Source organism: Botrytis porri, assembly GCF_014898465.1.
Source record: "Botrytis porri strain MUCL 3234 chromosome Unknown BPOR_006, whole genome shotgun sequence".
NCBI classification, from domain to species: domain Eukaryota; kingdom Fungi; phylum Ascomycota; class Leotiomycetes; order Helotiales; family Sclerotiniaceae; genus Botrytis; species Botrytis porri.
Window position 1 is genome coordinate 536,972 of NW_024066080.1, and position 21,104 is coordinate 558,075.

The window sequence follows — 21,104 nt, forward strand, 5'->3', positions numbered from 1 at the left end:
CCACTAAAAAGGGATGCGGGGCAAACTTGGGGAGTTGGGAGAAGATGTATCTGGGTATAGAATGGGAAAATAATCCTCATGGTCAAAAAGTTATTGTGAACTGTCTTAAGATGATATATACAGTCAGTCTAGCTAGACGTTGAGGCTCAATCATGCAATATGATCCGTCTAATTTCAAGACTAAGAGAAAAGATGCAGAAGATGTGTGCAAATAGGAATGCGAGCACAAGATACTGTACCTATAAAATCAAGATCGCGGGGTAAAAGCCTTGTATGATTGGAGAATGGATATATGATGATGTTACTAATGGGTATGAAAGCCCTCAACTCGAGGGATGAAAAGATCGTAGTACAGTCGTCGACAGTCAAATACGACAAAAAAAGAAAATTTCGACTAAAATCCAATTCTCTTATTACGATCGATAGCCCTGATTTAAAGAAGAATAATGATATGAAACGAAACTTGAAAATACAATTCGTTGATTGAATAATCAATATAATATAAAAAAAGAATCCTAAAATATTTTAGCGGTTTATACGATCAAATATCATTTCAATATGCGATCGTATCGAAGAATTGCTTTTTCAAGTATTATATATTTTAATAATATATAATCTATTAAAATCAAACAAGGTTATATGATTATTATATATTTATATAATATATGAAACTTCAAATAAGAGATCTTAAAATTTTTAATAGACTAACTTTTAATGTTTATATTGATCTATACATTAGTTGCTAGTATAATCTTAATTATTACTATATTTTCGAGCTCTACGAAGTCAGAGCTATCGAATACGTTAAGGAAAATTAATCTTAGTTAAAAAAGAATTATTTTGTCGTGTTTGAGTGTTAACGACTATAGTTGTTTCTGAAATGTAATATAATAATATAGAAATACTTAATGTAGTTTATCAGAACATACATTATATTAGTATATGTACTATTATTTTTACATACAAAAAACAGTCATATATAACTATGTACTTTTTTTATTTATTGATATAATTTAATTTTTCCTTATATATATTATATTTATTTATATAAATAATATAAAAATAAATTAAAATAATAAAATCTTATAATAATAAAAAAGTTATTTAAAGAAATAGATTTTTGTAATACAAAGTATAACATTCTTAAGCTATAATTGAGATATCTATAAAAAGATCAAATTTTATAAATATTTCATTTTTATTATTTATAAAGAAACTTTTTCAAAAAAAAAAATTAATAATTTAAATAAAAATATTAATAAAAAACTAATTTTAATGTATTTTGAAGTGGTGTATATATTGATATAATATATGTACTAATAAACTATGTTAATTACAATACAATCCAAGACTATAGAAGAGTTACACTCTATTCCACATAGAGTCTCATCAAGGATCTTTCTAGATATCCGAACCAACCCCTTCATCCCGCAATTTTTCTCGCTTTTTAGCCCCGGATAATTAAGCAGCGAATATTGACCCCTCAAATTCTCCGCCAAAACTCGTGATCCAACAATTTGTTCCACAGTGATTCTTTCCTTCATGGTTAAACAAATTAATGCTTGGAAGCTAAGGGTAATTATACCACCACTTTCACTATGAAGTCGACATCATCCCCCACTATCTTAAGCTCTCCATTCACTTGCATCTCAATTAACTTTGGGTAAATCTCTACTTGTTCTTCATTCTTTCAAGAATTTCAAATACAGTTCACACAAACAAGAATCTTAACACTATCATCATGGCTTCAGATTTGAAACCCCTCAATGTCCTCATGGTGGGAACTGGCGAATATACCACCGGCTTCGTAGGAGGTGGAGCTTCGGGATCAGACAAGAAAGTTGGAGTTGTAGGACTTTCATTATTTGATCTGCGAAGGCGTGGAAAGGTTGATAAATTGTCTATGGTTGGCACATCTGGAGGAAAATTCCCAGCTATCCGTTTGTCTCCCGCCTCCGTCTAATTGTATACCGCACTTCCTGCATCACCCACTAACAGAGTTGACCAGGCGAACATCTTAACAAGAACATTTCCCAAGTTTATAACAATCTCGACACATCTTTCGATTCCTTCCCAGCAAATGACAAAACAGACCCAGCAGCCTACAAAACTGCTATCGATGCCCTTTCCCCAGGTGATGCCATCACAATCTTTACTCCCGACACAACTCATTACCCCATTGCCCTCTACGCCATCGAACGTAAAATCCACGTTTTAATCACCAAGCCCGCAGTCAAAATTCTTTCTCAACATCTCGAGCTCCTCGAAGCTGCCCAAAAAAACGGTGTCTTCGTCTACATCGAGCACCACAAACGTTTTGATCCCGCATACTCCGATGCTAGACACAAGAGTTTGGGATTAGGTGATTTCAATTACTTCTACAGTTATATGAGTCAACCTAAATCACAATTGGAGACTTTCAAGGCTTGGGCTGGCGTGGATTCAGATATTAGTTATTACCTGAATTCGCATCACATCGATATTTGCGAGTCAATGGTTTCACAGCAGGGATTTTTGCCAGTCAAGGTCTCAGCGAGTGCCAGTAAGGGAACGGCTGTTGGATTGGGTTGTGATCCAATTACAGAGGATACTATTTCTTTACTTGTGCATTGGGTCAAGAAGGATGATCTAAACAAGAGAGCCACTGGTGTGTATACTGCCTCCTGGACTGCACCACAAAAGGCTGGTGTTCACTCAAATCAATATTTCCACTACATGGCCAGTGGAGGAGAAATTCGCATTGATCAAGCCAAGAGAGGATACGATGTCGCAGATGACAAAGTCGGTCAATTGATGTGGTATAACCCATTCTACATGCGTTATGCACCAGATGAGGAGGGCAACTTTGCTGGACAGACAGGATATGGATATGTCAGTTTCGAGAAGTTTGTCGATGGATGCAGATTAGTCAATAGAGATGGTGTTTCTGCGGTCAAGGTCTTAGATAATAGAGGATTACCGACTTTGGGCAACACTGTCGGCACAACCGCTATCTTGGAAGCTGGAAGAAGAGCTCTAGATGAGAACAGAGAGGTGGAAATTAAGGTCGAGAATGGCGTTTGGTCTCTTGTTTAATGAAAAGGAACGACAGTTAATATCTTGGTGTTTAATAAGCAATACTGCAAGGTGCAGTTGAGGAATGAAAATATTATGATTACTTTGATTCTTCATTTTCTATTAAAACATGTTGCTGTCTGTTTCGCTTGCTTCTCTCTTATGCTTTACTCTCCGTAGAGGTGCTAAAATTGTTTGTTTTTGAAGACATTTGATGGGATTCAAAGCCTCAAATATCTGATCGCATGGAGGCAGAGCTGGTACCTCCAATCAAGAACTACGCATAAAGAGCGGAACGTATGACATACCTTTCGTTCTCCTACACAATTAATTGCCATGATCTCAACGAAGGCTTCCTCAAATATTTCAATATCAACTCCCTTTTGAATGGCGTCAGGACACCACTCACAAAATATCGTCGATAAATTGCCCGCTTGATACTTTCAATGTGATTACAATAACAGCAAGCTGTTATTGCTCGTTAATCGATGAAGTGGTGAGTTCCATAGTGCTGATTCATCGATGCGTTTTACTGCGAGAAATCTTCCATGAGTCTTGAGTGAAAACGCATACTTACCACTGGACTGGCCATTTGGAATATCGTCTCCGGATTCCTACATCAGAAGTACGACTTTTCCATTGAATACTACACGCATCTACTGAAACACCTGCGGCGATATCAACATCTTTCTTCAAAGCCTTCGCACATGAATATCAGAACATTGAGATTATTCTGGAAGCGAGTATCATAAGATCACATCTATTCACTTCATGGGCTCCGAACTGGATGAGAACTCCAAATCTGAATCAATTGATTTACTGTTTTCACAATGCATATCCAATGCTCGATGCTCACCTTCGAATCTTGAAGGGGAATTTCACGTTATTCGGGCTTCGACTCTATCCATGGGATTGGTGGTACTTGGAGTTGGGCTTGAGGACGGAAAGATGTCTCATATTCAAGCGAGAGATAATTGATTTACAGTGGAGAAGTACCGGCGGATGTATGTATCCTAGAAATCCTCAAGCTAAATGTATGGCATCTTTCAAGGCAAGAATTCACCTATAACTCAAATTCTTTTGTTTTGAATGGTCGTCTTAGAACTTCGGGACGGACTGCTCATCAATCAGGAATATAGATGAGGTCTATGAGGCCATTGAAGGTTGATTCATGGGTAAACGAAAATTCGGTTAGTATCAAGGACGCCCCGCTGACCCGAGATGAGTATCGGGCAATCACTTCATGGAGCTTTCTGTTGTTATTAAAATAAGTAGCAGTCGAAGTGCAAGAGAATGTTTCAATTATATACTAATGATTTATCTACCACAAAGCAAAACATTCAACCTGGGGTATTGAGTGTATCTATTACAAAGAGTACTTCTTCCACGTCCTAAAAAATATCTTCACCTGAAAAAAAAAAAAAAGAATTGGAAAAGTTCCAAGCTAGCTCATTTCTTCTCAACACTCTTCTTGGCCTTCTTACTTTTGGGTGAGCAAGAGGAAAGAATGGAACGTAACCAAGTCTTATAAGTAAATCGACTGCGGAGGGTAGTGGATGAAGATGTTGATGACCGAGAGGCACCAGGAAGGACTTTCTCGATGATTCTATGAAGAGAGAAGAGTATTGTTAGTCACAAATTCACAAGTATCTAAGCTAGAAGACCATGTAAGGTAGGATCATCTTATATTTCTATCTTTCTTGCTTTTGTACATTTCAATTTCTCTTCCAAATCATTCATCCAATCCTCTGTCAACAGTGAGAAAAGTCAAAGCGCTCCACTTACTGCGCCAAGAGAACAGCCCTGTAGTAAACTTGTCCTTTGTCCAATTTATCCATTGCCTCCGCGATACCTGACTCCGTCATAGGGAAAGTTTGAACGATGGGTTTAATTTCATGGAATGCAGCGAAGTCCAACATTTGCCTGTGGGCACTTCTGTTTGCAACAAGGTTTCCTTGAATGTTGATACCAGCGACAAGGAATGGCATGTATGGGATCTCGAGGTTCTGGAAAGAAACTGTCAAGGGGTAGATGGTGGAGCGGGGTGCCATGATTGGGAGGATCAATTCCCAGTTTGGTTGAGCGGCAGTGGTAACGAGGAGACGGTTGATGGGCCTAGAAACCTTGAGTTCCTTGACATCTTTGGTAGCGATAAATTCGTGTGCACCGAGCTTGGTGGCTTCATCCTTCTTCTTGTCCGAGCTACTCAACACAACAACTCTGCAACCCATCTTGGCAGCAAATTGAATAGCCAAATGTCCCAATCCACCAACACCCATCACAGCAACAACATCAGTGCTCTTGATACCCTGGAGGGCAGAAAATGTGGTAGCACCTCCACATTGTAAAGGAGCGGCAAATTCATCAGGAATGGAGGCTGGTGTGGGGAAAAGGAAGGCCTCACGCCAGATAGCATGGGAAGCGAACGATCCTTGATCAAGATTGGCATATCCGTAAAGAGCACGTTCTGGACAGAAGACTTCGTTTCCAGTAAGACACTCGTTGCAGTGGCCACAAGAATCGTGCTCGTAACCCCATCCTACACGGTCTCCTTTCTTGAGATACTTGGCATCAGGGCCAACAGATTCAACAATGCCAACACCTTCGTGGCCAAGGACCATGTCGGCACCTTTCTAGACGGGGGTTAGCTATAGAACAAATGACAAAGGGTGGCAATGGGGCATGGACTAACGTAATGAAGATCTGTTCCGCAAACACCGGAAGCGGTAATCTTTACCAAAACACTGTCACCTTTAAGCTCTTCGGGCTTAGTGGTGGTGCTCTTGATGGGGGTACCATCAGCTCTGCCCTTGAAAACGGTGAAGGTAGGCATATTGGTTGTGTTTTGGGAAGAAGTAGATGATTTGAGGATGGATTTGAAAGTTGGATTTTAAGTGAAGTTATAGATGTTTTTGAATGTTTTGAGAAGCTTGAGGAAAGAGTAGAAGAGGAGGTTGATTTGATATGGAATAAAACATATTTACTATGACTTTTAACTCCCATTATATAATCTTTGAACTCAGGGCCGCTCCTCCATGTTTGGGTCCAGGCACCATCCGGCCCATCATTTCATGCATTGGTGTTGATTAGTGACAATACCCATCGGTGAAGTGTACAAGCGCATGGACTCACGGGATTGTTCGTAATCAAACTTACCGATTCACATCCGACGGAGGTCCCTTAGGATTACCTGATCTTGAAGGAGAGTCCGGAAGACATATTGTGGGCATTCATTGCTTTATGTCCGAGAGGGACCCATGTTCTTTAGGCTCATGACTAAACCCGAATCAAAATTTACTAGGGTCTAATCTCCGAATTCCCCTTTAGGGCTGAACCATGCGAGCCATGGTGACCAACTGTTGGACGATAAGATAATCTAATGGATCATTGGTTCCTATCCACCAACGTTTGGATAATGCGAGGTTTATTCTGTACTGCATTTCTGGAGTCTCGGAGTTATATTGTAATTGTGCTACCCCACGATTTTCGTGAGCCAATCAGATTAGACCCTCATGCGCCGAAGGCTTTTCAGTAATCTTCCCGGCTTCAAGCCAAGAATCGAGTATTGCTGGCTCAAAGCCTAGAGTCAATCATGCGTATCTATAAATTCGCTGTAGGTGCGAGCTACGACAATGACCGTCCTCCATGATTGGCTCTGGTTTTATGATTGAAGACGGTTATGGAGTAATTTCTTTGTCATAATTCAGCCGTATGTTACAATCAATAAGTAGATGATATCCAAGTGGTTAAAGCATTAATTCTATACGAACAATTATTGCTGGTACAAGAGTAACTACCGAAGGATAATCTCGCTACTCCACGAAATTGTTTCCCAATACAGCCACAACCCACATGCGTTTAACATGATGTGCATATTGCCATACCATTGCCAACCCGAGAGTGAATTTGAGAAAACTATAGTAATAGAATGGAAGAAACATAATGAAAGAACGCCTGAAAACCATGCCTCTTGTGTTTATCGTCATCAGCATTACTATTCCGGAAATATCGTCCCCATATTCGCCCATAGCATCTCAAAGTCTGTATATGAATCTGCTGGGAATGTCATATCAATGGATTGAGCCAGGATATCTTGAATTTCTGCATTCGTCTCATTATCGAAAGATAACGAATCTACAACTTGCATTCCAGTGAAGCTATCATCGAGAAGACTCTCATAGCCCGAATCTCCTGCACTCATGACAGATTGCACTTCATCGGGTTTGATCATAACCTTCGACTGTTGCGCCATCATTTGTTTCTCATAAGTCTGCGCAAGACGAATATCGACTTTAGCACTGAGTTCAGTCATGACATTAGCAGCGCTGGCAGCTTGAGCGAAATTGTTCCCAAAGTTATCGAAGACAGCGATGGCGAGGTCGAGAGCACCTCTTGCTGCTCGAGTCTGTGTGCCTTGAGGATATGCGAAAATATAACCGACCAGAGTCATTGCACAGTTCCACTGCCATTGGAAGGATTCTTGCCAGCCTGCCAAGATCGACGTTGACAAGATGACATGATGCATGATATGCGTCAGTTGCATAGCATGGCCGACACATTTGAGTGCGATTTGTTCTGAAAGAGGAGTGGGTGTGCCTGCTGGATTGAAGACGATGAATGGCCGACAAAGGTTGGTACTAAGATTGTGGTACATAAGTTCCAGGAGGAGGCGTTGTCTTTGAAGCCACAGTGGTGCGAACGGCTCGATATTAATATGTGATAGATCTGTGGAGAAAGGGGATCCACTATTGAGACGATCAGTTTTGAGTGCCATGGGCACACCTCTGAGCCATTCATCCAATCGCTCTAAATGTGGTTCCAGCATATCTGCATAAGTCCCAAGAGTTTGCAAGTCATCCCAAATAGTTCCTCTCACGTTGACTGTATTAGGGACTGGGGTATCGTAGAAAGCAGAGTAGGCCGATCGAGCAACAAGCAACAATTTCGTATTGTGAAGATTCCAAGTCAACCAGGTAACATTGTCACCCAGAGGTGCAAAGCTTTGTCCTGCAGCAATGGCGACATCGCGGTCGTCAGTCGGAAGGGTGCATGTAGTATTACATTCATGGACCAAAAACGGACGACCAAGTTTCATACTCATCTTACTCTCCAAAACGTAGAGTGTCCACCACATGCGTTTCCGCAGTTCTCTTTCTTTTCTTGGCATTTCTTGCGGAGGCTCGACATGTAAACCAAGCATATACGCTGTTCGTACAGCAGCACTGCAAGCGCTGTCTGCCATATTTTGAAATGATCCACAACAGAGGTATATGGAGCAGAGGATATGACATTGAAGAGTAGCTATTGTGGGTGCTTCTAGATCGGCTGCCAGTAGAGATTGACAGCGTCGGTAATGCCATCTACCAGCGATTGTTGCGTCATTGACGTTTACGTTAGCTCTCGAGCCTGGGTTGTGTGCGCGTGTTACATTGGGCAGAAAAGACATGCCGTACTGCATACACATTGCGAGGATAATATCGACAAGCGCGGAAGGTTTCCTCTCTTTGTCAGAATTCATCCATAACGACTGGTAATGTTCTTTGAATTCTTGTTCATCGATAATAGGATTTGAGGTATAGTATGATTGCCAAAAGAGCCCAAGAAAGTACTCTTCTTGTGTTGGTGAAAGATAGTCACCAACGTTGAGGGGGTCTTCTATCGGGACCATCATCCCATTCTTGTTGTCTGACGTATCTGCTGTAGTCGGTCCATCGAGCACTTTACTCGCCGAGTTCGGCAACATAGCATGGGCAGAGTGTTTTTGGTGCAGTGAAGCGGTCAAGAAAGTATTGAGGCGCCCGATGAAATAGTACAGTGACGCTGAGCCATACCACGTCTTTTGTGGGGAACGTGCGGTGCTAATGTGAATGCCTTCCCATTCTCTCTTTATTGAGTTTGCGTCAAATTCAAGGCCACTCATACCACTCAAACCGCTCATACCACTTAATCCAGTGTCATGTCCCGATCTGGAACTTCCTATACTATTCGGCGGTGAAGGAAGTCCATGTGGAGGAAGCATTTGCATGTTGTGTTTGCTATCGCTTGAGCGCTCTTTATCGAGTTCTGTCTCAAGTTCTTGCACTTTTTGCTTAAGGCGTTCAATCTCACGATATGCATGTGGAAGTGTTGCCAGCTTCATAGCACCGCTATTGCTGCAGTTGCCGCCCCGGGTTTTGCAGTTGTTACACGGATGATCATTATCGCATTTGATCCGGTGAACTCGACACCAATCGCACGCTTTGGCCACTTGACTTCGTTTTTGACGTGGACGGGGCCGTGGTGGAGGTTCTGGAGATGCAGAAGTGCTAGGCGTAGTAGAAGGCATGCTCACGAAAGTGGTGAACATTTTGGGAGCAATGTTATGGGTATCAAGTAGAGAGACGGCGAGGAGATGCGCTGGACAGATGATGTTGCCTAGATGAATGTATGTGCGGCACAGCAGCAACTGAGATTTGATAGCAGATTGCTACGAAACCTAGTAGAAGGCTGTTACTCGTGATCAATGGTCAATTAGCACCTCCTAAGGTCAATTTTAGGAAAGTGGAAAGTCTCGAGATCTGAGGATAGAGAATACCAATCCTGTATGTACAGAATATGGAGTTTGAATGATTTGCGGTGTCAAAAGTGCGAGCAGATCTCTGGTATTCTTTATTTGTGCACGGGCGGCACAATTAATGTGTTTCGGGTTCCAAGGGGTCTACCCCAACCAAGCCCCACCTGAAGGGACCCGGGAAGATAGATGGCTAGAATGCCACAAAACAAAGTACGGCTTTTACGGCTTTGTACTATTCGATTTTTGCGTGGATGATACCTAGTGTCAGTACCAAAAAGGTCTAGGAATGAAGTTTCTAACGAACTAAAATGTGCTTTTAGACTTGATGTCAAACGATTTGGTAGGGCTTGACCAGTGATTCATCAGAATGCTAATGCTCATAGATAAATCGACATCTATCGGAATTACCGCCGACATCATACCATTCTACATCATACATATAATACATTACAAATTTCTCATCGACGTATCTGAAAAGAGTTACCAAGCTTTGACTACTTAGGTACCGCTGCAACTGATTGAGGCGGAGATAGCGTTTTGGGCTTCGGAGAAGAGCCTATCGTGCCTACGAGCCCCATAACGGCTGCACTGAAACCCTTGTTGATCTGTCAAAATGCATCGTAAATAGCACCGGAAAACGCTTGATCATTATCAGCCCTTTCTTTCCTCACTCCACCCCACCTACTGAAAACTGCCTGCGGAGTATATAACCTTATTTCCAAAGAGGAACTCTCTCATCACGACTATAAACTTCAAACAGCTAATCCACAATACTATCATCATGGATAGAACATTATAATCGATAGATAAAGCCACTACCTGTGTACGTACTTTCATCACACTACCTAATTTTAGCTACGAGGTCATTTAACACTACAATTACTGCAAGTAATTGAGTTCTCACCCATTCATATTGCACTCGGGTCCTCGCCACGTGAAAGGCCTTCATCAATAGGACCAATCAAAGGCGATCTGAGAAGGCATTACGGCCACAAAATTACTGGCTGGAACTTCAAATTGTACGTACTCGGGTCCGAAGCCGCAAATTCCGAGCCACGGCAAAGAGCCGACTCAAGTTTTGTTCATGAAAATGTCTTGAATGCATGGCCCGGCTTCCTTATATCGGATGAATAAGCCGAGGGATTTAACTAAGCTTACTTCGTTGCCAAAGAATGAGATTTGCCGAGTTCATATGTCTTTCCGCTATTTCTGTATTCCGTCGCTGCGAAAGTGAGAACAGTGGGAATTCTGCTTCAGTTTGCGTGGACATAGGATTATGGCAGAGTCCCCCTTGATGAGCATTATTCGAGCTTCATCACAATGTTACCTACCGTACGGAGTATGGTAGTAGCCGGTTTGCTCGGCATTGTAATCGGTGTTTCTTGGTAAGCATGGCATTTATGATTATCGATTATCGGCGCAAGGCCCAAATCCTTCGTAACAGAAGGACTTACCGTCATTGGTCTTGCCATCTAAACAACCCAATCTCAGCGTTTCACTTCATGGTAGGGCGTTGATTGAAAGACGTATTATTTCTAGATATAGAATGTGCCTAAGGCACGGATCTGACTAAATTATTATTTTACGCAACGGCATATTTCTTCAGCCGGGGGGGACCTTATTAATATTCCCGAGCGTATGGGTGTGATGTAATCCCGCCTATTTTCTCAGGGTCTTGCAGATATGCAGCGGGCCCGAGTCCATATATGTGGTGTATCCTGTGGTTTTCCAGAACCTTGTAGACCCTGAGTTCTGCATGGTCTTGGGGAACAGGCAACGATATCAGCATCTGTAGCTTAAACATGAAGAGAGGCTCACGTGAGGCTGAGCGAGCCAAGAAGCTTAGGAGCTTGGGACCAAACACTCGGATTTACTTCACAAGACTGCTTGCAGTTGCTGGGACAGTTTGTGATCACGGTACCTGGCTCTTTACTCTAGCTCTTCAGATTGATGCAATGATCAGATATGAAAATGCCTCAGAACAGAAGGTACGCAGTCGACGGTCTTTACCCGGACCGGATTAAAGTTCGGATACTTATGTGATGAGATCAAAACCGTGATATCGCCTTGAGACATTCATCAGTATTGGCGGCCCTATCCCTTCTTTAGCTTATCTTCCTCTGCTGATCATGGTTCAAGGATACGAGCTAACGCAGTACTAGACTCCCGCTGCACGTTAATTGCATGTAAGCAGGGTTACCACATGTCAACAACGTGAACTCGCCAGCAGTTCGGTTCCCAAAATATCGAAGTTCGTTGATCCTGCCTCATAAACGAGCTGAGAAAAGCTTAACCTCGCTATCTCTGCGCCGCACGCGATATTACGGCAAGCCAGGGTTCTTTCTTCAACACCCTCGACTTCATGGCATGGAGTATGATTCGATGCGGGCTACGAATTGAGACTATACGATAGTGAACATCATGGGCGATAGAAACGAGGACGAAAAGAGTCTGAGAAGTGGTCTAAGCATCAAGCTGAACGTCTATATAAACGGCTCAAAGTCTCGACGTTAATCTCAATCCTCATCACCATCATCATCTTCTTCTTACCTCAGCTTCATTCATTGCAGAAGAATCTCATCTGATTGCTATCATCACTCCACTTGAAGATCAATTCCTTCTTTTCGCCTTTGCACACGATCCTCCTTACTAGCAGAAATGTTTAGCAAAGACTTCACGGCCGTCGGGCTGGCAGCTCTCTCTTTGGTCTCTCAATCTCAAGCAGGACCTACCTTGGGTACCTCTCATCTCAAAGCAAGAGCTCTCTTAGGTAACTCTTTTGGTGTTCCTGGACGCAATGCCACTTACGACTACGTTGTCGTTGGTGGTGGCAATGCCGGTCTAACTATCGCCATGAGATTGGCTGAAGCCGAGGCTGGCAGCGTTGTTGTCATTGAAGCTGGAACTTTCTATGAGATTAGCAACGGAAACATCTCACAAGTTCCTGCCACTGATGGTGTGTTCGCTGGAAAAGGCGCCACTGATTGGCAACCTCAGATCGATTGGGGTTATCAGACTACCCCACAATCTGTAAGTTAGAGGACTAGTATTGGAACCAAAAATAACATACTGACATACTCAATAGGGAGCATTCAACACTTCTCTTCACTATGCTCGTGGTAAGACTTTGGGAGGTTGTTCTGCCAGAAATTTCATGGTCTATCAACGTGGAACTGTTGGATCGATGCAGAAGTGGGCCGACCAGGTTGGCGATGATTCCTATGAATGGGATAACTTTCTTCCTTTCTACCAGAAGTCTGTCAACTTCACTGCTCCCAACATGAGCCTTCGATCTGCCAACTCTACTCCACAGTTCGTTGCTGCTGATGCTGCATTCTCTCCAGCCACTGGCCCACTTTCAGTCACTTGGTCCCACTATGCCCAAGCTTTCGGAACTTGGGCTATCGAAGGTCTCTCCCAAATCGGTATACCAGTGATTCCTGGATTTTTGGGTGGAACCTTGATTGGAACTTCATACCCTACATTCACCATTGATGCTGAAAAGATGACACGTGATTCTTCCGAGACTTCTTTCCTCAGGGTCGGTATGACATCACCTGACCTCAAGGTTTATACTCTGTCCATGGCCAAGAAGATTCTCTTTGACGACAGCAAGAAGGCAACTGGTGTTCTTGTCGAGACCGGTGGCTACCCATTTACCTTGACTGCCAACAAGGAGGTCATCTTGTCTGCTGGTGTTTTCGGATCTCCACAGCTTCTCATGGCTTCTGGTGTTGGACCCGCAGAAGAATTGAATGCCATCGGTATTGATGTCATCGCTGACCGTCCAGGTGTCGGAAAAGGAATGCAAGATCATCTGTTCACTGGTGTCGGATACCGTGTCAATGCGCTTACCATCTCAAGACTCGTGAACGATCCTGAGTATGCTGCTGAGCAACTTGAGATGTACGAGAGCACCCCAGCTGCGGGAATGTACTCCAGCCCCAACACCGACGTTCTTGGATGGGAGAAGATTCCCGAGAAGTACAGAAGCCAATGGAGCAATGAGACTCAAGATGCTTTGGCTGAATACCCTGCTGATTGGCCTGAGGTTGAGTACATTGCCATCTCTTCTTTCTTAGGCAACCAGGTCATCGAGGGAACTGACCCAAATGATGGATTCAACTACGCCACATTAGCGATTGCTCTCGTCGCTCCTCGATCCCGGGGATCTCTTACCATCACCTCCGCCGACACCAACGTTGCTCCTTTGATTGACCCAGGTTTCTTGACCGAGCAATCTGACGTCGACATCATGGTTGCTTCAGTCAAACGTGTCCGTGAATTCTACGCCACCGATACCCTTCAAAGCTTTGTCATTGGTGACGAGTACTTCCCAGGATCTAACATCTCGACCGACGCTCAAATCGAAGACTTTGTCCGAACTAGTTTCAACACTATTTGGCACGCAACATCGACCTGCTCCATGGGTCTTATCAACGATACTAACACTGTTGTTGATACCCAAGCCAGAGTTCTTGGTGTTTCTGGCGTCCGTGTCGTTGATGCTGCCGCTTTCCCACTTCTTCCTCCTGGACATCCCATGTCCACAATCTGTAAGTCTTATCCTTCCTATAAAAATTAGCAATTGAACAGTAACTAACACGCCATTCAGATGCGTTCGCCGAGAAGATCGCTTGCGATATTATTGGTTGTTAAGCAGTTCGCCTCAAAGCGCCACCATCCAATATTATCTCTTCTCTTTATTATGTTGTCGATAGATCCTTCTTAGAAGCGTCATGGCTAAGATACTTATCCCTTCTTTTCTTTTGACTTCCCGCCAATTGCGACGGAATATTTTGATGCACCACTTGTGTTCCAAGATATTTCGCACACCAAAGCACGCAAAGCACTCGAACACTATCGATCTCTGCGTGCAGACCTTGTTAGCTGGATGCCACTGTACAACAATTGCTCGCATCCTCATTCTGAGGGGTAGCTTGAGCATCGTTGGGTTTTTTCTTTCTTTTTGATGTGATATTTGGGCGGCGGATCTCTTTCATAATGTACCGTACAGAGGAAACAGATGTACTATACAGTCATAGATATATAGTGGTAACCATGTTTTCATATAGCAACTCACACACTTTGCATATGCTTTGCAGATCGTGGCCGAGTTTCATCGATTATGGTGACACTGCAGATTCAGCCAAGACAGACCAGGGGATTGAACTAACAGCATCGTGATAATCAATGGAATAAACACTGAGTAAACGCAGGTTTTGGTCATGACTTTGCTTTCTGATCTATTCAATATCATCGCCACCAATCATTGGGCTTCGCATGGGAATCTAAATGTTGGATAGTATTTGCTAATCCTTGACACATTTTTAAAATTCTGCTGCTTGTAGGATCCAACCAATAACATTTATCCGTACAGACATTGATTTTTTTCATTGCCGATCTTATTTTGCTGGTTGAAGTTGGTGTTTGATGATGTTAGCAAACATCATTAATCAATGTTTGAATTATTATGGACTTTCAAATTCACCTACTTGGCTTGACCAACTTCACATTGACTTTAAATATCAATATCTAACTTCCAAAATAATCAGCTTTGACTACGAAGATTTTGACTAATATTGGTGCAAATTCTCAACCCTCATTACTCGTGAACATTCTGTTCGGGTACGGGCTTCATTCCGGCTAATGTCAGGGGTATCTCGGCTAAATAGAACATCACTTCGGATAGCACAACTTCACCGAAAATTATTCACTACCGAGCTCTCCCGAAACCCTTTCCGTCCCCACATCTTCATTTACCTGCAGATCTTCCACTCGAGCCACTCTACCCGCGCCGTTTTCAATCCTTCCCGCTCAGCCCCAGAGCGCATGCCCCGAGTTAGAACTAGGGGACGCCATACATTTAGACCCTTATTTTTCAAAAATCGTATATCATCCAACTATTTATTGATGGCGAGCAAAATGTCTCATCTATTGTTAATCAGACTTCACGCAGGTCCCCTCACGGCTATTTCAGAATTATGCGGTAGGCTGGAGGTAAGTCACGTGATACAGGTTTAGCCACCAAATTCAAGCAATGAGGAAGTTATTGCTAAGGAATCTAAGATCGCCAAGCAAAGCTGTAAAAGCTTGGTGAAGAAAGGACCATATCATGTTTATATATGGGCTGATGCGAAGGTTGTGCAACGGGACCCGACTGGATGAACCAACGGTGAAGTAAGTTGGGCGTTTCAGCCGAAACGGCATGTTCATTGTACAACGAAGCCGATCATGTGCACGAACTGTGGGGTTATTTCTGTGAAAAATTGGATAAATTTTGAAAGACTGAATTTGATAAATAAGATCGTGATCAAGATTGAATCCAAGGTCACGTGTGTAGGTAATCCTATCAGCCACTGGACCGCTTTGCTAAGCCACCCCTAACAAGCCACCACGACACCTAAGGACACAATGGATCTTAAAGGAGTGTAAATGCTCGAAGTCAAAATGGATGAAGAAGTTAAAGGATTCTGGAAGGATTATAAGATAGTTAGAATGATCAATTGAATTGATCCTAACACATGAGAACTTGAAGCAATGATCATCAGGTAATTCATATCCAGTCACTTATGATTAAGGCAAACGATGTAATTGTGATGTTGTTAAATTTGTTTGTGTTTTATTGATGATGAAATATAAAAAATAATCGTGATTCATGAATGAAATCCCAAACTCCTGATCCATCTATCCCAATATCTTATCTATACCAATACCCAAGTCTATCATTCATTAATTAAAAACAGATGTATGAAAAGGTACATGAAATGAAAAGTGACAAAGGAGATTCGTTAAATGACAGCCATGTCTAATCCAAAGCCAAGAAAGAATTTTGACCTGCCACAGGCTCTTTGATACCCCACTGAACCATCCAGTTCTCCAACCACACTCTGTTCAGGGGACCGAGATTTCTCAGAGTCTTACTGGCAGCCTGAGAAACGTTGGTAGGTAAGGTACGAGCACCCTTCTCAACGGCACCACCAGCTGCTGCTTTGGAGTAAAACTCAAGAAGGCGCATGGCAGGGTTGGCATCAACATCGACTTTGCCAGTGCGCTCAGCTTCATCCACGGAAGCTTTGAGTGCGTCGACCCATTGCTCAAATTTAACTGGCTTGACCATGCCTTCGGGGTAAGCGGCGAGGAGGTTCTGTCCCAAATCCTCTTCCCAGGAGGAGAACTGTGGGTTGACAACGTGGAAAGTCTTGCTGTGGAGAGGAGCAGAAGAGATAGCACCTGTAGCGGCGTCAAGCTCTGGCTGAGATGCGGTCTCAAGGATCTCGCACAAGACCTTGGAGAGCTTGTCGACTGGGAGCCAATCAATGTGATCTCTGGATGGGAAGGTCTCTGGGACAACACCGAGATGGGCGGATGAGACAATGATAGATGGGATATACTCGTGTTTGTTCCACATCCCCTTTTGTTGTTCTACTGGACCGGCTACGATACCAACACGGCAGACGGCAGTGCGGACACCGGAGATTTGAGCGGCTTTTTCGAGAAGGGCCTCAGCGATAAGCTTGGATTGACCGTATCCCATAGGTGCTGCGGCAGTGAAGTCGAGGATTGGTGCCTCAGGAACACCACCAACTCCCTTGTATCCACCAACGGCGGCAATGGATGAGATAAACATCACGAAAGCGTTGTTAGTAGAGCTGGAAGCCATTTGAGCGAGGTTGCGAACACCGGTGATGTATGGCTTGAATGAGTTGAGAGTCCAGTTGAAGTTGACTGGCCATTGACAATGAAGGACGTGGGTAACATTCTCCAAAATCTTAGTGTAGTTCTCTTGCCCAACGCCCAATTGAGAGTCAGAAAGATCTGCCTTGAGGAAAGTAACTCTCTTGGAATCAATGGGGCTCAATCCTCTTGCAGCGATGGCTTGTTGGTATTTCTCGGCACCACCAGCAGAGCGATCAAGAGCGTAGATGTGCCTAACGTTCGAGTCATTGTTCATCTCATTGAGGAGGTATGAACCCAATGAACCGGTAGTACCAGTGAGGAGAACAGTAGTACCGGTAGTGACTGGTGTGACACGAGGCTTGGACTCGACTGGAAGAGTGGAGACGAATTCTTGGAAAAGAGACTCCATGGCAGTCAATTTAGGATTTTTGATTTCCTTCTCGTTAGGATCGGCACTTTGGTAGGCACTGTCAGGATCTTCAGGTGCCAAATCTGCTGTTTTGTAGAGGAACTCAGAAAGCTCAACCAAAGATGGGTTGGAGTATACAGAAGCTGGTGAAATGGAGTCCGGAGTGAGGTTGTTGCCACCAGTGAGTTTGGCATGGATCTTGAGCTCACGAACAATCTTAATGACATGAAGAGAATCCAAGCCATTTTCAAAAAATGCTGCATCAGGTCCAAGGTTTTGAATGCCAGCAGTCTCCTCAATGAGGTCTTTTAGCCATTTAGCAATATTAGTGCGGTCGGCAAAGTCCACTCGCATATCACCGACTTCACCTTCTTGATCATCGAGATTCTCGGCAGCAGTGTAGACATCCTCGATATCTTTCTCGTACAATCTGTATGTCTGATGTCTTTGGATCTTACCTTGACCAAGGTAGTGCATTGGGCGGCTAGGATCAACAAACAAGATGTGGTATTGATCAAGCTGACCGTGAGCAGGAGCGTGAACATTAGCTTGGGCAATGGCTGGAAGCATGTCCTTGATCAGAGCGTGGCGATCAGCAGCGCTGGCTGGTGGAGCATCCTTGAGGTCGACAAGAGCAGCTGGCTGGAATTTGCCACGACCAACAACCATGGCACCCTTGACGAGAGGACTGCTGCAGAGAGAAGCCTCCATGAGAGCTGGAGCAAGTTTCTCTCCATTGCTGAGGACGATAACATCGTCAGCACGACCTCTCCATTTGTACAAGAAAGGCTTGGCTGGATCAGGGTGGCGAGAGTAGAGATCATTCATGGAGTACTCCTCGAGTTGAGGGAAGGTACTGAAGATACCCTGGTAGTAAAGATCCAATTCAGGCTTTCGCTCAATGTAGAGCTCGTGAAGGCCATCCATGTACTCTCTGAAGACAATGCCAGAGTGAGTTGGATGCCAGTAGAAGTAAGCCCAATCCTCCACGGCAGGAGCCAATCGTGGAAGACAAGCAGTCTCAGTAGCTCCAAAGTTGGAAACAACTCTGCAATGCTTGGAGATGATATCACCGGCAGTCTGGGAGATGGCAGCACCACAGACAAGAATATAGTTGAAGTTGTGGATACGCTCAAGCGATTTGGGGTCGTGGCTCAATTCCTCATAGATAGATGGGGGGCCAATTGAAGCGTCGACACCACTATACTTGTGGATCTCATCGGCATATGCAGCGTGAGGTATGACACTGGCAGAACCGTAAACAGTTGTGACACCGAGAAGGAGAGACATGGTGATACCGATGTTCAAACCACTAGTGTGAAACAAAGGCATGAGGTTGTAAGCCCTGCGAGATTGTTGGTAGACTTCAGTTGTTGGAACATATCCATCGACTGCTGGGATAGTTCTCCAAGCCTCGTATGTGCTGAGGATCTCGTTCTTCCAGGTAATAGGCTTTGGAAGACCTGTGGAGCCGGTAGTGTGAAGAACGAGGCATGGGTCGGTTCGTGCCTCAGCAAAAGACTTGCCGTAGGGGTAGGCGCGGACCTCTTCATCTTCAAGCAACTCTTCAAGTTCTGGCACAGTTGCAGTGCGCATGTTGCGTTGGCTCAAGATGTTCTCGACATGAGTGTTGCGAGCTGTCAAGAAGATGTGGCAGTCGGACTTGTCAAGGACATTTAAAGACCCGGCGACGCTGTTACGGGGAGATAGATACAGCATCTTGTATCCGGCTTTAATAGCGCCGAACATGAAAAGGAAGTAACGAATGTCACCTAGTGGTCATGTTAGTATGATAAGTATGTCGTTGAAGCGAAGGAATATACTCACTGTGGCCTTGGTAGGCGACAGCTGGGAATTCACCAGCGGGGGCTTTCCCGAGGATTGACTCCAAATACCAAGCGGTACGGTTGATTGCATTGGCGAAGGACCTGGCAGATACTTCCACGAAGCCGTCTTGTGGCATATCAGTCTTTGGGTAAGCAAAGATTGAATGATCAGGAACCGATCTGGCAAGCTCATCTGGGATGAGGTGAACCAAACGGGCGGGGTTAGAGTTGGCTGCGGCGAAGGCGGCTGGGACATCAGATCGGAGAGTTCCTTGTTGAGACATGTTTAAAGATGGTTTGAGTGAGTGAAGAAGTTGAAGTTATTAGTATGAAGTATTGTTGGATGTAAAGATGGTTGATTGACTCAAAGAAGCTTTAGTGAAGGTATTGTATGTAGTTGGTTGGATGTCTAAGACTCAAGTAATGGAAAACTACGAAGTGATGTTCTAGCGATGCCTTGATAGAATGTTGAAAATGTTGTTGTTGATGATGATAAAAAAGTATTTATCTCGACAACACCGACAGCTTATATATCACAATCTCGTTGACTATCGACATTAAGTGTAGTGTATACACTTCCCAAACGAGTGTCTCCATATCGTGCAACAGTAGGAATATTCCATTGAGCAGCGATAGTATTCGCGGGGAGCGGACAGCCGGAGCAGAGCTAACGGGCTACTTTCGGCCTACTCTATCTTCAATGATGAGATTCAAGATTCCTATACCAAAGGTGTATGAACACTTCCTGCGCGAGATCTACGATCGCTGTTTAATCTGGAGATGAGATTGGCATGATTGGGAATTCGGGAGCTTGCAAAAATCTCCTAATGACAACATACCAATGGCTACTCCAGGAGTGGTGTTGCCCTATCTTAGTTCGTTACCTTCTACATGGTAGTAACGCTAGTACCATCGCGCCATGGTGCCAATCATACATCCTAGATCTTGCAGGAGTTTCATGATCCATTGCAACAGACGTTGATGGAGCTTCTAAATCGGGACTGCCAGACACGTTCTGGTCACTAACACTCCGCCATAGCTCCCGGAGCTTGGGCCATACATGCAATTGAGTAGCTTTCCCATGTTTTGATTATGTTTGTGGAGCAGGCATTCTAATAGAAAGTATAATCTGATAAGGAGTTCAATGAAACTTTGCTTTAAAGAGTTAGGCTTCAAACTAGAATCGGTTTGTACGAATTGGGATGCTTCGCCGAGGTGTAATGAAAAGGCTTTTGTAAGCCTTGCGTGAGAAATTCCGGATTTTGCACTCAAAATGCAACTACTATGTGAAGGAAGTTATTACGTACCGGTTTGGGATTATGCACTAAACTTCACTACACTCGAATGCAATCAAAACAATTTCTTTCCGGTTCTCCTACCGAATTTTAAGGTTTACTTTGTGGAAAGATTCCGGTCTTTGTCATTATCTAAGATCGTTCGATGAAAATCTATGTGAGAGATGCGAGCACTAATCTTTGATTTGAAACGCCGTTACACAGACAATCTTCTAAGAAGATTGTATTGCTTCAAAAGGAATTGCCCTTTGAAAAACTGGACAAGCAAGGAATAGAGGAAAGGTAAG

The 21,104-nt window shown here is 43.7% G+C and overlaps 7 protein-coding genes across 7 annotated transcripts; 4 read left to right on the plus strand and 3 right to left on the minus strand.

Moving 5' to 3' along the window:
* Nucleotides 1-1,741: 1,741 nt before the first annotated feature.
* Nucleotides 1,742-3,075, plus strand: EAF01_004702 (uncharacterized protein; the record flags this gene model as incomplete). The annotated part of the gene is made up of 2 exons (XM_038912956.1): nucleotides 1,742-1,940; nucleotides 2,009-3,075. 2 exons carry the CDS (start codon nucleotides 1,742-1,744, stop codon nucleotides 3,073-3,075), a joined length of 1,266 nt encoding a protein of 421 aa, XP_038771042.1.
* A 93-nt stretch (nucleotides 3,076-3,168) lies between these two features.
* On the minus strand, nucleotides 3,169-6,250 carry EAF01_004703 (uncharacterized protein). The gene is made up of 3 exons (XM_038912957.1): nucleotides 5,747-6,250; nucleotides 4,840-5,687; nucleotides 3,169-4,660 (listed from the first exon to the last, which is right to left on the minus strand). The coding sequence occupies exons 1-3, from the start codon at nucleotides 5,885-5,887 to the stop codon at nucleotides 4,504-4,506; spliced, it is 1,146 nt and encodes a 381-aa protein (XP_038771043.1). The 5' UTR covers nucleotides 5,888-6,250; the 3' UTR covers nucleotides 3,169-4,503.
* A 798-nt stretch (nucleotides 6,251-7,048) lies between these two features.
* On the minus strand, nucleotides 7,049-9,400 carry EAF01_004704 (uncharacterized protein; the record flags this gene model as incomplete). Its single annotated transcript, XM_038912958.1, has 1 exon — nucleotides 7,049-9,400. One exon carries the CDS (start codon nucleotides 9,398-9,400, stop codon nucleotides 7,049-7,051), a length of 2,352 nt encoding a protein of 783 aa, XP_038771044.1.
* A 2,009-nt stretch (nucleotides 9,401-11,409) lies between these two features.
* Nucleotides 11,410-11,787, plus strand: EAF01_004705 (uncharacterized protein; the record flags this gene model as incomplete). The annotated part of the gene is made up of 2 exons (XM_038912959.1): nucleotides 11,410-11,595; nucleotides 11,770-11,787. The coding sequence occupies 2 exons, from the start codon at nucleotides 11,410-11,412 to the stop codon at nucleotides 11,785-11,787; spliced, it is 204 nt and encodes a 67-aa protein (XP_038771045.1).
* A 478-nt stretch (nucleotides 11,788-12,265) lies between these two features.
* Nucleotides 12,266-14,266, plus strand: EAF01_004706 (uncharacterized protein; the record flags this gene model as incomplete). The annotated part of the gene is made up of 3 exons (XM_038912960.1): nucleotides 12,266-12,637; nucleotides 12,693-14,163; nucleotides 14,223-14,266. 3 exons carry the CDS (start codon nucleotides 12,266-12,268, stop codon nucleotides 14,264-14,266), a joined length of 1,887 nt encoding a protein of 628 aa, XP_038771046.1.
* Nucleotides 14,267-15,532: 1,266 nt separating this feature from the next.
* EAF01_004707 (uncharacterized protein) lies at nucleotides 15,533-15,775 on the plus strand (the record flags this gene model as incomplete). Its single annotated transcript, XM_038912961.1, has 2 exons — nucleotides 15,533-15,607; nucleotides 15,632-15,775. The coding sequence occupies 2 exons, from the start codon at nucleotides 15,533-15,535 to the stop codon at nucleotides 15,773-15,775; spliced, it is 219 nt and encodes a 72-aa protein (XP_038771047.1).
* A 640-nt stretch (nucleotides 15,776-16,415) lies between these two features.
* On the minus strand, nucleotides 16,416-19,806 carry EAF01_004708 (uncharacterized protein; the record flags this gene model as incomplete). The annotated part of the gene is made up of 2 exons (XM_038912962.1): nucleotides 16,416-19,468; nucleotides 19,524-19,806. 2 exons carry the CDS (start codon nucleotides 19,804-19,806, stop codon nucleotides 16,416-16,418), a joined length of 3,336 nt encoding a protein of 1,111 aa, XP_038771048.1.
* Between the last annotated feature and the right edge of the window lie 1,298 nt (nucleotides 19,807-21,104).